General features: G+C 42.6%; 1 protein-coding gene across 4 annotated transcripts in view; it reads left to right on the forward strand.

The window, feature by feature from the left end:
• Positions 1 to 13752, forward strand: part of CLUH (clustered mitochondria homolog) — a 231278-nt gene that overhangs the window by 66527 nt on the left and 150999 nt on the right. For all 4 annotated transcript variants that reach the window (XM_069227015.1, XM_069227016.1, XM_069227014.1 and 1 more), the window contains exon 7: positions 2851 to 2976. In XM_069227015.1, coding sequence (XP_069083116.1) covers positions 2851 to 2976 — 126 coding nt within the window. The remainder of the gene's footprint in view (positions 1 to 2850; positions 2977 to 13752) is intronic.

A 13752-nucleotide genomic window follows, 5' to 3' on the forward strand; every position in this document is an offset into this window, starting at 1 on the left:
AGGGACATCAACCCCCCCCACTCTGTCTGTTACAAAACTGAAGCTGCATTGCTGTCAGGAAGCTCTGTGACAAATATAATTGTTCAAAACCTTAGTGGAAGGATCACCCTTCCCGTGGCACGGTTTCTACCTGATGCAGGTTACACAACTTAAGGGCTTCCAAACCTGGTATCTCATAAGTGTCACGAAATTGGGTGATGTGTGGTCTCTCTCAACATAAAATCGTTTAGGCAATTGTCTGTAGAGTTCCAGATCTCTAGGTCCCAATTTTCCATTATTTGCAGATCCGCCACGCCCTGGACACATATAGGAGTAAATTAACAATGTTGCTCGAGTACAGTGCTCTAGAAATGAAGTTAACAAAGGAACAGCTGGAAAAGAATGATATCTCCAGAATCTACAGATCATTGCTGAATAACACTCCTGACCCTTTCACAAATCTTTGAGAGAAGTGAGAGGGTGACAAGAGGGGAGCTAAACGATGAATCTATCCACACATTAGTGGCTAATTCAGTTCATATACTTCTGCATAGCTTATTGTCCCTGAACACGACTGTGGTGAATGGGCAGAGCTCCCATCCCACCCTGCTTCTGCTGTAACATAGCTACCAGCACCTTTATGCATTTTCTGTGGGATTGTGCGACTGTAGCTCAGTACTGGAGGCGGGTTCACCAAAAACCATTGCTGTACTTTGGCAGCCTATCCTTCTTAATCCCAAAGTCGAGGGCCTGGGTATAGTGGAGGCCTAGGGATGTGGGGCCTCTGAGAGGCGCGTACTCTCCTGGAAATTGGAATGATGATTGGCAAGAGGGATACTACTCATAAATGGAAGTCTAAGGAGGCCCAGCACCTGTAAGAATGAGTTGGGGGATGTATGTGTGTGCAAAGGTGAGGAATCTATCTGTAAAGGTTGGGTTTGTGTATTAAGCACAAAAAGATTTGGGGGCCCCGGTGGAGTCACCATAGTGAACTTACAGTTTATCTGTTGTCTGTGTTTTGCCTCCCTTGCTGATCTATAACACACACTGGATGGATTGAGGCTTGTGCATACCACATTTGTGCCAACATTTTTAAAACTTTTAAAAGTTTGGGACTCAAAGTTGCCTTATATTTGAATATATTGTATTGGTTGAAAAAAGAAGACAATAGTTGACCACCTAAAAAATGTCTTCTCCGCATCCTCCCAAGGGAATTTGTACAGCAAGCTGCTACAGAGTTTGATATTGAGGTGTTTTTTTCTCCAGATTTTGGAACTATCTTCTCGGATAGTATCTTAGTGTCTTTTTGGCTGTACTCTAGGGCCAGTCCTTGGTCAAACCTTTCCTGACCTACCTGCTGAAGAAATGCATATCAAGACCATGCTCATCGTAGGACAGCTTGATGGGGGGAACCACAAGAGTAAATGCTTTGGGGGAACAACACACCTTAAGGCATTGGCAATATGCTCATTAGAAGCTCAGGGCCTCAGAAAAATCCAGAAACGTAGGAAAAATTCGGGTGATATACCTTCTGCACTTATATCCGCAGAGGTAACCCACTACTGAAAATGCCCCAATTGGACCCCCCTGCTGTTGCAGAATTCGGGGCAATTTCTAATCTGTTATAGACGGCATATTGTATCATGGTGGGTCAGTAGCACGAATTTGAGTACCAAAACATATTACAGCCTGTTATGATGTCAGTGTTAGGTGATCTCGGGGGAGTTGGTGGCTTAATAGCTTGCTTTAACACCCTCGACTTCACCTTACTGGACTGCTTATAGCAACTACGCATTTGAAATTTAGTTTTAAAGTGAATCAAGCCTTTTCTTACAGATTAGAAGCTTGGGATAGGTGTACAGCCTTCCTTTCATATATTAACTCGTTCCACCTACGGTTGCCTTTAAGCTCAGTGTACTCTTGTTTTTGGGGGGTTTTTGTTGGTAAAACTTTTCTATACAGCTGTTACCCCGTCTGCGTGTTTTTTTTTTTTTTTTTTTTTTTTTTTTTTAAGCTTGTAATTTTTTTTTTTTTCTCAAATGTCAAATCTTAATATTCAACAGAGTCAAAATCACTTGGCTGTCCCTCGCATGCCTAGTTGTATTACTCGTTCACTAGGGATTGTCATCTAGAGCCTAAGGATTTACATAGTGCAAGACCCAGAGAGGTCTCTTAAGACTCTCCTGAGCACTGTTCATACTGCTACCTCAACTTACTGTTTTATCCGACTCATCTTCACAGGAGTCAGTGTCTATTTCAATCTATGTAGGTAGCTCCTATGATCTGAAGGAGTTTAACAAATTAACACTGGGTGTGTATTTTCGCTGCACTGAATGGCTGATGGGTATTTTTTTCCACCCTTCTTAAGATCTATTTTTCAAGTCTAACCAGCTGACATACACGCTCCACGGCCACCGTCCTCGCTTGTCATACCCTGAGTTATTTGGCAGATAAAATGCATCCTCTAAAACCAATGCATAACAAAGTTTCTTTATGCATACGCAGTACCTCTCTTGTGACGCGTGCATTGGAAATATGTAGATGTTCTGTCTCGCATCAGTGTTGGATTGAAGCAGGGACATAAAGTATACCAACGGCGGGGACTTTGCCACTAAGAGAAAACAGAAGCAGGCACCGCCAAACAGTGGGAACTTTTGTTCGTAAGGAAGCTTTTTTTTAATGCCTTTTACATAAGACTCATTCCAATAATCTGACAACAGTGGGCTATTAACGCACAAAACTGTACCAGTAACACAGGAATCAGATATTTGCTTATTTTTGTGATTTCTTTTTTATTTTTTATTTTTTGTGGTCGTTGCCCTAACAGTAGTAAAATAACTTTTTTTTTTTTTTTCTTTTTTTCTTTTACAGATCCACAGCATACACCTTCAACCCCAAACCTACCAATCCTAGTTTCCTTTGTCATTCCCTGGTGGAGTTATTGAACCAGATCAGTCCAACGTTCAAAAGGAATTTTGCTGCACTACAGAAGAAAAGGTAGGCTGATGAATAATGGCTGAAGTTCTGGGCTCTTTCTGCATGCGGCATTCAGCTGTGGTATCCCTTGGGATATCAATGTCTCTGACCCACCAGTGAGTTTTACCTAGCAATTATATCATCTCTGCATGAGATGAATGTTTGCTTCACAGGGTTTTGTTTGTAGCCTCTAGATAAGATTAGATTCAAACTTGTCACATCTGCACCTTTTTTATTGTTTTTTCCCTTCAAATACCCATCCCGCCCCCTGTTGCCCCCATTTGAATACCTCCAGTGCTCTTTCACATTCACAAACATTTGCAAAAAGCTAGTTTCTACTCACCCTTTCTCGACTGCCAATGTCTGCATTTCAGGAGCAAATTATCCCTTCTCCTGAAATAAGCCCACTTCTACCCTTTTTGTCTCATCCCCTCATTGACTATCCGGGACATCTGTTATATCTAGAATGAAACACCACGGTCTCTGTGGCCTTGCCTTGTGCTAGTGGAGATGTTGAGTCAAAGGTGAGATCGCACTGATGTTAAGAACTCAATGTTTTATTCTCATATCTTTTAGTGGGTGTCTTGCAAAGGTTCTCCTTCATTGTATCTGTCTTAGTTTCATGTACTTGAAAAAACTTTGAATGCAGTGTTGCTGATGACCAGAGAAGTGTTTTAAAGAGCATTATTGTATAGCCACTTTTAATATTAAGACCCAAAAGACCAGTCATTCTGAAGACCCTCAGTAGTTGTCATCATGCCAGTTATTCTTAATCATTTGCTACTGGTAAAACAACCTTTCATGGTTTCTACTCTTTGTAGTGCCTGAACAGGGTTCATCCTACATCGGGTGCCTGATATTTACAGTCTCATAGAAATATTTATGAATCATGGTTATGTGAACGGGGGGATTCGTCTAATTCTGTCTTGGATACAAATTTCAGTTTGATTCAAACTGAGAATGCCCTTCAGCTTTTTACATTTTTGTAGTTGTAACTAAAGTTCATTGTACTAAGGAAAATACCTGTCCTAACGTATTAGCTGATACACTTAGTTGCTTATCATCTGGTCCAACTGCTCTGTCTGTGATTAATATATCCAGGTTTCACCAGATGAAGGTGGTTTACAGGATAGCATGTGTATCACTGTCATCTTTCTTGGTGTTTAACATTCTCAAGGTACCCCAAAAGACTTTAAAACATCACTTTCTGTCACTTGAGCTTTGTATCAGGATTTCTTTTAATATCATGGAGTCTTAAAATAATTATCCATATTGAAGCTAAGACCTTGCACATTTAAACTGACATAAGGTTTGGGGCTGACAGTGTTTGCTCTTTTCAAGTTACTCCATTTGATTGGCATGAGGAGACCCAGTTTGGGCACAAATGATTACTCATCCCACATTTGATCACTTGAGTCCACCTAGAAAGGTATAATCATATCATGGGGTTTTGCAAGGTTAATGTTAATGCTAAGATTCTCAGATGACTTGGCAAGCCTGGTTGAAAACATGCCAAAGGGCATATGTTTTTCCCCCTAAACCTGATCATTGATAACAGTTTTTACATATTACTTTTAAGTCCAGGTTGAGTTCTAGAGTCAGTTATGATGGTTTATTTAGTTAGCAGTTTGGATAGGTGAACAAGAACCACTAGGAAAGCAGTCTGCTTTATATAGAACATATAATATGTTATCATGGTGTAGGAAGCTGGCTTTTTGTATGATTACTTGTGGATGGGGATTTGCTCTAGCAATCCCAAGGTGCTCTTTTGGGGGGGTAGTGTGGTCGAGCAGCCTTAGTCTTGTCGGAGTGGAGTGTTAAACATCTGCAAAATACACACACAGTCAGTAAATGAGACCTACAACTCAAGAAGGAGATCCACACCAATTTACACCAATAAGTATAGTTATATATATTTTGGCACGAGAATCACTCAGTTCAGTTAAAATGTTTCAAGAAAAGAAAAATCTGTACAGTTCAGAAAAGTCATCAGCTAGTACAATTTTGGGAAGCTGCAATGTTATCCTATGGGGGAAGAACAAAGACAGGAAAACAAGTACAGTACAGTGACTTGTGGGGCCAGTTAGGTAAGTATTGGGCAAGGGTCAGGACCACACCAACAGGTCACACTGGGTGGCACTGGTGCTGCCAAGTGCAGAGGAGTACTAGGCATCAGATCCCAAGATTTAGGAAGCTGGCTCTTCATGTAGTGGACCAAAAAGAGGTACACTGTGTAATGAGTCCAAGCAAACCCCTGAGGAACTACAGAGGCACAAATGACACCCCAGATGCTCTTTTGTGGTACTGTGGCCGAGCAGTTGGGCATGTCAAAGGGTGGTGTTAATCACGTAAGGCACACACATACAGTGAGACACACACTCAATAAAGAAATCCGACACCAATTTATAAAAATAAGATGTACTTTTATATAAACTTTTGATACCAAGATCACCATAATCAGGTGAGTACTTTTCGAGATCGGAATTTTTACAGTTTTGAAAAGCTGACACTTAGGGCTGTTTTTGGGTGCGGTAATGTTATCCTTTTGGGGAAAAACGTGTACTGCATTCGGACACTTCACAGTGACGTACGGGACTGTTCTCCAGAACTTAAGGTGAGTATGGGGCAGGGACCAAGGCCACACCAGCAGGTAACCTTGGGATGCTCTGGGGCTTCCAGGTGCAGAGGTGTTACGCCTTCGGGTGTCCCATTAACTTCAATGGGGAACGGTCCGGTTGGGAAGTTGCTGCTAGCTGGGACTGGAAGGACTGTTTGCGGCGAGGGCCTCGACCTTTGAGGTCGTCGGGCATGTGGGGACCTCATCCGTCCACTTCTCCTCAGGCTGGCGGGCTCAGGTGCAGTTGTGTCTACTGGTGTTGGTTCCGGTGTTGGAGTTACTTGCAGTTGCAGGAGAGCCCATAGAAGCAGTGTGCAGGCGTGGACTGGGGAGTCCAGTCTGACCAAGCCAACAATTGGCTTAGGTTTTAAGAGGTTGAGAGATGTAGGGCCACCCTTGGTCCTCTTCTCCTCAGTCTGAGGCAGACGGGTGCAGCGGTGTCCTGAGCCTTCGGGTTTCTGTGTCCTGGTCACTCATGGTTGTAGAGGGATCTGCAGAAGCAGGCTGCAGATGCTGTTGTGAAGTCCACAGTGGGCGAACTCAAGGTGGGCTTTGTCTCTAGAGGGCTTGAAGCCCACTCTGACACCATTAGCCCACTTCAGCTTGGGCTAGGTGGCTTGGGTGCAGTGGTGATGCCCGTCCTCTGGTTTTGGCGGGTCCTGTCCTCACAGTTCTTTCTTGGGTTGCCTGCAGATGCAGGGAAGCAGCTTCTCTTCTCCGAGGAAGTTCTTCTTGCCACTTTGCAAAGCACTGGCAACTCTGCCTGTTTCTTGGAGGATGCAGCCGCAGGACAGGTCAGGTGCTCCTCTACCAGATGCAGCAGGCAGGCTAGTAGAGTGGGCTCCAAGTCAGTCGTTGGTGGCAGACTGGCTGGAACTAGTCAGTGAGCTCACCAGCAGCTGGTAGGTTTTCAGGGGGCACCTCTGGGTGCATGTATTAATAAATCCATCACTGGAATTAGAGTTTATTAATACAACATGTTTGATACCAAACATCCCCTTTTCAGTGAAGCCATTATGTGGCTGGGGAACTAATATTGACCAGTGTCCAGCACTTGTACTTTAATTGGCTTCCCTGTTCACTTACTAGGTCTCAGAATCGTCAGACATAGCAGGGGCATATCTGTTCTTGCAGATACGTTCACACATGTAATATAATGCACCCTGCCTTAGGGCTGTAAGGCCTGCTTAGGGGTGAATTACAAATAATACATGCAGTGTTTAGGGGGCAAGGCTCACAGACCATGTGCCATGTCATGTTTTCACTTTTGGGAGCACCTTGTCATGCAGCCTGCAATGGCGGTCTGCATGAGGTTGCTGCTGGGTCCCTTCGAGTGGCACAAGCTGTGGTGCTGCTCTTAGGGACCCTCTTCAGTGCCTAGTCCCTAGGCACCAGAGGTACCATTTACTAGGGACTTACAGAGGTGCTAAAGATGCCTTGTTTTGTGGAAGGAACATTGGCACTGGGAACCTGGTTAGCATGAGCCCAGTGCACCTCAGTCAAAGTTGCATAAAAAACAGGCAAAATGTGTGGGGGGTGTACTGCAACCAGAACCCAGATTCCTACACATGGTCAATATAACATGTAGTAATAATAAAGTAAGTAAAGTTGTAGTGTTTAAAAATCTAGTAACCGTAACATACAGAGCGAAAAATCAAAAGGTTTTGAGGAGTCAATATAATCACCAGAGTGGATAGCTTGAATTAGCAGACCTCAACAATAAGACTTCCCAGTTCAGAGTCCCGAGGAGACACTGACTCCACCTAGGGTCGAAATGTGTCAACACCACTATCCATGGGCATTAAGCAAAAATTCCTGTGCAAAAGCTATTGTAGAGGACTATGATAATGAAGTACAACTTCCATGAAATAAACTACTGCCAATGTGTACCTCCATGGCAGTGTGCGGACTAAATCAAATAAGCACTCTGACCATACTTCCCTTAGTGAAATGTTGAAACTGGAAGTGTTTGCCCTAATAAGCTAATTTCTTTTGTTTGTGCTGGGTTCCTCTGATTGGTGATGTAACACAGATACTGATGATCTTCTGTTCAAATTTGGTTGTAATTCTTATCTGGTAGAGACATTTAGCTGCTGATTCCTTACTTTAGAATTATCCCCAGGAGCCAGACTGGATCTGGAAAAACTTTACTGCAGTACAGCTGTACGTCATTGGAGGGTGCCGTGCAACTCCGTATCAACGTCGTTCGCTGGATATGACGTAGACGGAGTCCATATAATCCCTCCTCCGATGTCAGTTTCCTCTTTTCTGCACTACAACGCGGACCAGGAGAAGTAGTTCCTCTGGCCATTTTGGCCTCCCTTTTCCACTATTTTCATCGGATGGAACAGTGTGTATGCCTCCTGGCTTTAAGCTCCGTGGGTCCTGTGCTCAATAGATGTCTGTCACGGATCCCCATTCTGTCTGTATGTTGTGCTTAGGCACCCACCACAACACCGACGATTGCAATGTCTGTCAACATTTGAGGCCGAAAGCATTGAGGGAGAGGCTGCGGCATCTCTTATTTGATCCGGTCCGGCTATTTTTAATTCTTTCTCGTCCTTTCTGGCTAGTTGACACTGAACAGGTGTTCTGTTCAGTTGAAAAGTGGAGGGGCAATAAAAGATGCATTTAAATCTTATTCTTATTCTTATGTCACATTTGCTCTTTGTTCACAGACAGAGGTCAAAAGTCAGTTTTTCTTACAATAAATTTTCCTTCTGACTGCAGAGTTCCAGGCATTTGTAAGGTGAACTGTGTGACCTGCTGCTTAGAATGTAAAATAAAAGGATATAGGATTTCAGGTTTTTCCTAACACACAACATTTAAATGACTAAATCAACTGTGCAAACATTTCAAAATATATTTCAGTAGTTGTGAAAGCCCTTTCTTATTTTTGTGATGAAAAAAATATTTTAATAGGATGAAAACAAATAAGAATACTTTACGTGTTGATGTGCAAATGATATGTTTTCTGAAACCCAATTTTCATAGATTAATATTCTATATAGTTTTATCAGTAAAGCTGCAAGTTAGTGGAGACATGTCTTGGAAAGTTACTGTGTGTAGATGTCAGTATGTTACTACAGCATGTTTTAGTAATATATTTATTAAAATTGAGTGTTCAAACAAAGTGAGAAACATTCCTGCCCTGATGGCGATGTTGTTAGTAAACTAAAAGAAGTCCTAGGTTATGTGTGCTAGACGTGATGGGTATGTGGGCTAGATTCTTGTGATGCTTGCAGCAAATATTAGTCTTCTTGATCAAACAAAAGAGGTTTTTTGTACTGCAGAAATTCCGAGCTCATATTTGAAGGTGCAGTTGTGTAAGAAGGAAGAAAAAGGCGACTCTGTAAACTTATTTGTCTAGGCTCACACAATTTGAGACCCGTTTACGGGTCAAGAATATGACAGTTAAGTCGAGTAAATTATTTAAGTTACTCGACCAGCAGGTCTAGTAACATTTTTATGATTTTTCGAGCACTGCATAGACGGAACAAAAGACTTCAGAAAATCTAAACAACTTTTTGTGGCTTTCCAATAGCCTCATTAGGGTTATCCTATTTCCAAACAAGGATTGGCCAGATGGATCGAAAAGTGTATTCAAACTTGCTATCTTAAAGGTAAAAGGCAACTATTAGTAACTCCTAAATCTCATTCTACTGGAAAGAAATGAGCTTCAATGGCATTCTTAGGAAATATACCAATGGCAGGTATATGCAAAGCAGCCACATGGTCCACCCCACACACATTTACTAAACACTACTGTGTGGATGTGTTATCTCGACAACAAGTAAATGTTGGTCAAGCAGTGCTTAAAACACTATTTCGAACGACTTCAACTCCTACAGGCTAACCACACTTACTTGGGAGAGGGACTGCTTTTCAGTCTATCCACAGCATGTGTATCTGCAGCTACACATGCCACAGAACGAAAATTGTCACTTACTCATAGTACATCTGTTCATGGCATGAAGTGCTGCAGATTCACATGTGCCCTCCCTCCTCCCCGGAAGCCTGTAGCTGTTGTAGTTCTTTATTATGTAGATATGTATGTACATTGCATGGACATCTTCTTTACTTACTATATATATTTCTACATATACAATTCTTCACTCCTTACTTCACCCTCCTGCGGGAAAACAATCTAACAAAGGACTCCATGCCCATGCGCACTAGCACTGAGAGGAGGAGTCACTCAATCATGACTCTGGGAAAAAGCTTCTTCGAAGAAAAACAACTTGTAACACTCCGAGCCCAACATTAGAGGACAATATATGCACAGCATGTGAATCTGCAGCACTACATGCCACAAACAGATGTACACTGGGTAAGTGACATTTTCCATATATTTCATAGGTCCACATCTCTGTTTATATCTACATATGTGCTTAGCTCGGCTCCATACATATCTATAAAAACATATGCACAAACACATCCATGTCATTACATCTATGTGTGTGTGTGTGTGTGTGTGTAGGTGTAGGTGTTTCAGCATATGTCTATTCAGATCTCCCTTTCTGTGTGTATTACAGTTCTGTTCCACCTTTCTACAGGTTATCCTTTGGTGTTCCTGGAGGTGTGCACTCTGTCTTTCGAGTTTCTTTCCCTGCCAGCGTTGAGTTTTCTGGTGGTTGTTGGTTTTGCCTATGCAACCTAGTTGTTGCAGCATGCATGCTTTGTTCGTTGTCCTCTGGTAATCCCCCTTTTTAAGTGTTACATTCTAGCTATCTCCGTGCCTGTTGTGGTCGTGCACCTTACTTCTCACCTCTTTATCGGTACAGCTCTTACCTTAGGGCTATACATGTTTATTTTCGTATTGCTTGTTGTCTACTGACAGGTACATTTTTCATTGCCATTTGCTCCGCTTCCCATGGCGTTCCATGTCTTCTTGACATGGTCTGTGGGTCTTTCCACTGCTCTTCTGGTGGGGCGAATGTTAATTCTCACCTTTGTCTCTCTCGTGACTGATTTACTCTGCCTTCAGTTAGACCAGTTGATTATATGTGAGACTTGGGTATACCCACCTCCTGGATTGATATTGCTTTGGCATCTACTTCTAAGGTAAGGATTCTGCGGCTAGTTGTCTCTATCAGATGAACAAGTTACTTACCTTTGGTAACACCTTGTCTTTTAGAGACATAGACTAGCCGTAGATTCCTTATCGACCCACCCATCTACCTTGTTCTGCAAACTGTTTTATCTTAACTCAGGATCTCTTTCTTGCTATTATCGTACCTTGCATTTCGATTTAGTAGTTGTAATTCAAAGTTACATATATCTCTTGTTGGCACACTATTCTGTTGCCAGTTTCTATGGTGGCTCCGCTTTGCACGGATTCTAGTCACAGAAGAAACTGATGTCAGCGCGTTGGAGAAGGGATTATATGGACTCTGTCGACAACATATCTGGTGGACAACGTTAAGACAGTCGCACAGCGCCCTTCAACAACGTGCAGAGCTACTGCTGTAGAGTTTTTCTGGATCCAGTCTGGCATCTGGGGAGAATTCTAAGGTAAGGAATCTGTGGCTAGTCTGTCTCTACCAGATAAGGCATTACTGAAAGTAAGTAACTTGTTCTTTAAGGAGGTGTTTGTATGAAATAATATAAAGAAAAAATTTGAATGATCAGTTGATTTGATTTCTCCCAAACTGAGCATTACACATGATAATCATGTGTTATTGTTTTTTTTGCTTCTTCTTGCATATGGAGGTACGACCCCCGTGTTAAGTCACACCTCCAACCCCCAACAGGCAATATTGTTGTCTTGAATTAATGTCAAAGATTGTCAGATTACCCATTCCAAGAACTACAGAATATAGTTCACAAAAAGTTATCCAGTGAGTAACATAAAGTAGCATCATGCATTTTCGATGACTATAATTTGTCTGCAACTTAAGAATCAATAGTTATTTTATACTTGGAGGTGGTGCTAAACAAAGATGGCGCTCTATCTTTTTCTTGAAAATCCCAGAAGTACGGAAGTGTCCTAATGTCTATTGGAATGGAGTCCCACATCCGTGATGTTCTTCACAAGAAGGATTGCTTCAAGATGTTTCTCCAGTATTGGGGTATCTTCCATAGATTCACATGCTTGAATCATTCCCCGTCGTCAAAGTGGGAGTCCCACGTGACATAGAAAGCAGTAGATCAAATGTTTTAAAATTGAAGTCAATGGAAAAATAGATTCTCTTAGCTTATTAGTGTCATTAGAAAAGACCCAAAGTGCAGCCAGTCAGGCGAGACCACCCCTTAGAACCTTAAGCACAGAGACTCCAGTCTCTCAGATTTTCTGCCGCACGTTGTGTGTAAGGGAGTCTCCCTGTGCTCTGCTCAGTTTACCTTTTCCTAACAGGAATTTTTTTTAATATTCTTTTCTACATTGACAGCTGTGATGTCTACAACCAAGAAAGGTTTATTTAGACCCTGCAACACCTGTGGGAAGCTACAAGAGCACAAGGTGAAAGACTGTAAAATTTGTAGAACCTTTCCTCACAAAACTTTGAGGGACAGAGAAGCCAGGCTCGTGCGTTCGCTCCAGAAACGTAAAACCAGAGAGAATCCATCTGACGAAGACGACAGCGACACCTATGTGGCATCAAGAAAGAGGAAAAGATCTGTGGAGAGTTTTTCTCCAAAAAGAATTAAGGCAGCCTAAAAAAGTGCACTCTGAAAGAAAAGGCGCAGGAAGTTCCTTCTACTTCAAAGAAGCATGGCGAGAAAGTTCATTCTGAACCTTCCACTCCAGCTTCCTCTTCATTAAATCTTAAGAAACCATCTAGCTCTTTGCCACCGTTGATGTAAAAAATCTGTCTCGTTGACAACAGGTTTCACATCATCTAATACTACAGCGACGTTCACAGCTCCATCGCCGTCCATGCTAATAACGTAGTCGCCGTTGTCATTGATGACTATAACATCGCTGAGCGTGATGTTTGGGTCTTCCTTACCGACCCAGGGCATAAAGATGAAGAAACCAACATCGTCAACAGGTAAGAAATTAAAGTCTACTGCATCGTTGATGCGCATACCGTAGAGGTCTCCGTCAAGATCAACGTGTGAACCATAAATGATGGTTCCGTTGAAGACAACACCGTCGACATCAGTTCGGATGACACCGGCTCAGTCGACAACTCCAAAAGCGATCATTCTGTCGATGACGGCTCCGACAAAGAGGGTACCGTTGACAAGCATGCCGTTGACAAGACCATCAACGACAGCTTCATCGACTGCCCAATTTTTCACTACAGAGGCACCGCCGACTACAGTAGATTCAGGAGGATCTTCCTTGTTGCCCTTCAGAATAATAGCAATTAAACGAAAAGTCCACTCAAGAGGCATTGTTACCTTCACATACCTCACCTAGTAAGGTGTCACCCGTACCTCCAGAACATCTCCTCGATGAGGATGAAGAGGAATATGGAGATGACTACTCTCATGATGGTCTGTTTCCGGTGGCACGTAGTCCTTCAGACCTACAAATTAAATGCCAGGAAGATTGTGAAGGATTATATGTTCAGCAGTCGTTTAAAGATCAACCACACGCGCCCAAGAACAGCAGCAGGAGCCAAAAGTGCAGATGCCAGTGTCACTAATTGCCGACTTACAACATATGATGCTAGATTATTATAGTAGATTCCCACCACAAGGATCATCCACTCCACTGCAGCATCTGCAAATACTGTTGAGTCCTGTTCCCAGAATCCGATTCTCAAATTTTTAAGTACCTCAAGTACCGTTACCACCTCCATCTCTACCTCTCAAACGATCCACCTTCTTCAGAAGATGAACAGGAAGAAGGAGAGATACAGGACACTGCCTCACTCCCCACTGAATGGGATGATTACCAGATGCAAACACCATCCCCCTCTAAGCTACCACCAGTAGATTCTCCACCACAGGATATTGTGGGGGGGGGGAGGGGCATAGTTAATGGAAATAGCAGCTAAAAGGTTCCAGCTTCTAATTCAGTTCAGGCGATCCAGATTGTAGACTTAGTCTAGAAAGAGCTCCTTAAAGTAATGCAGACCTGTAGGAAGTTGGCTCTGTATATACTATCTCAAAGTAAAAGATAGTGTGCACAGAGTCCAAGGGTTCCCCTTAGAGGTAAGTTAGTGGCAAAATTAGATAATTCTAATGCTCTATTTTGTGGTAGTGTAGTCGAGCAGTAGGCTTATCAG

Source organism: Pleurodeles waltl, chromosome 3_2, assembly GCF_031143425.1.
Source record: "Pleurodeles waltl isolate 20211129_DDA chromosome 3_2, aPleWal1.hap1.20221129, whole genome shotgun sequence".
Taxonomy (NCBI): Eukaryota; Metazoa; Chordata; class Amphibia; order Caudata; family Salamandridae; genus Pleurodeles; species Pleurodeles waltl.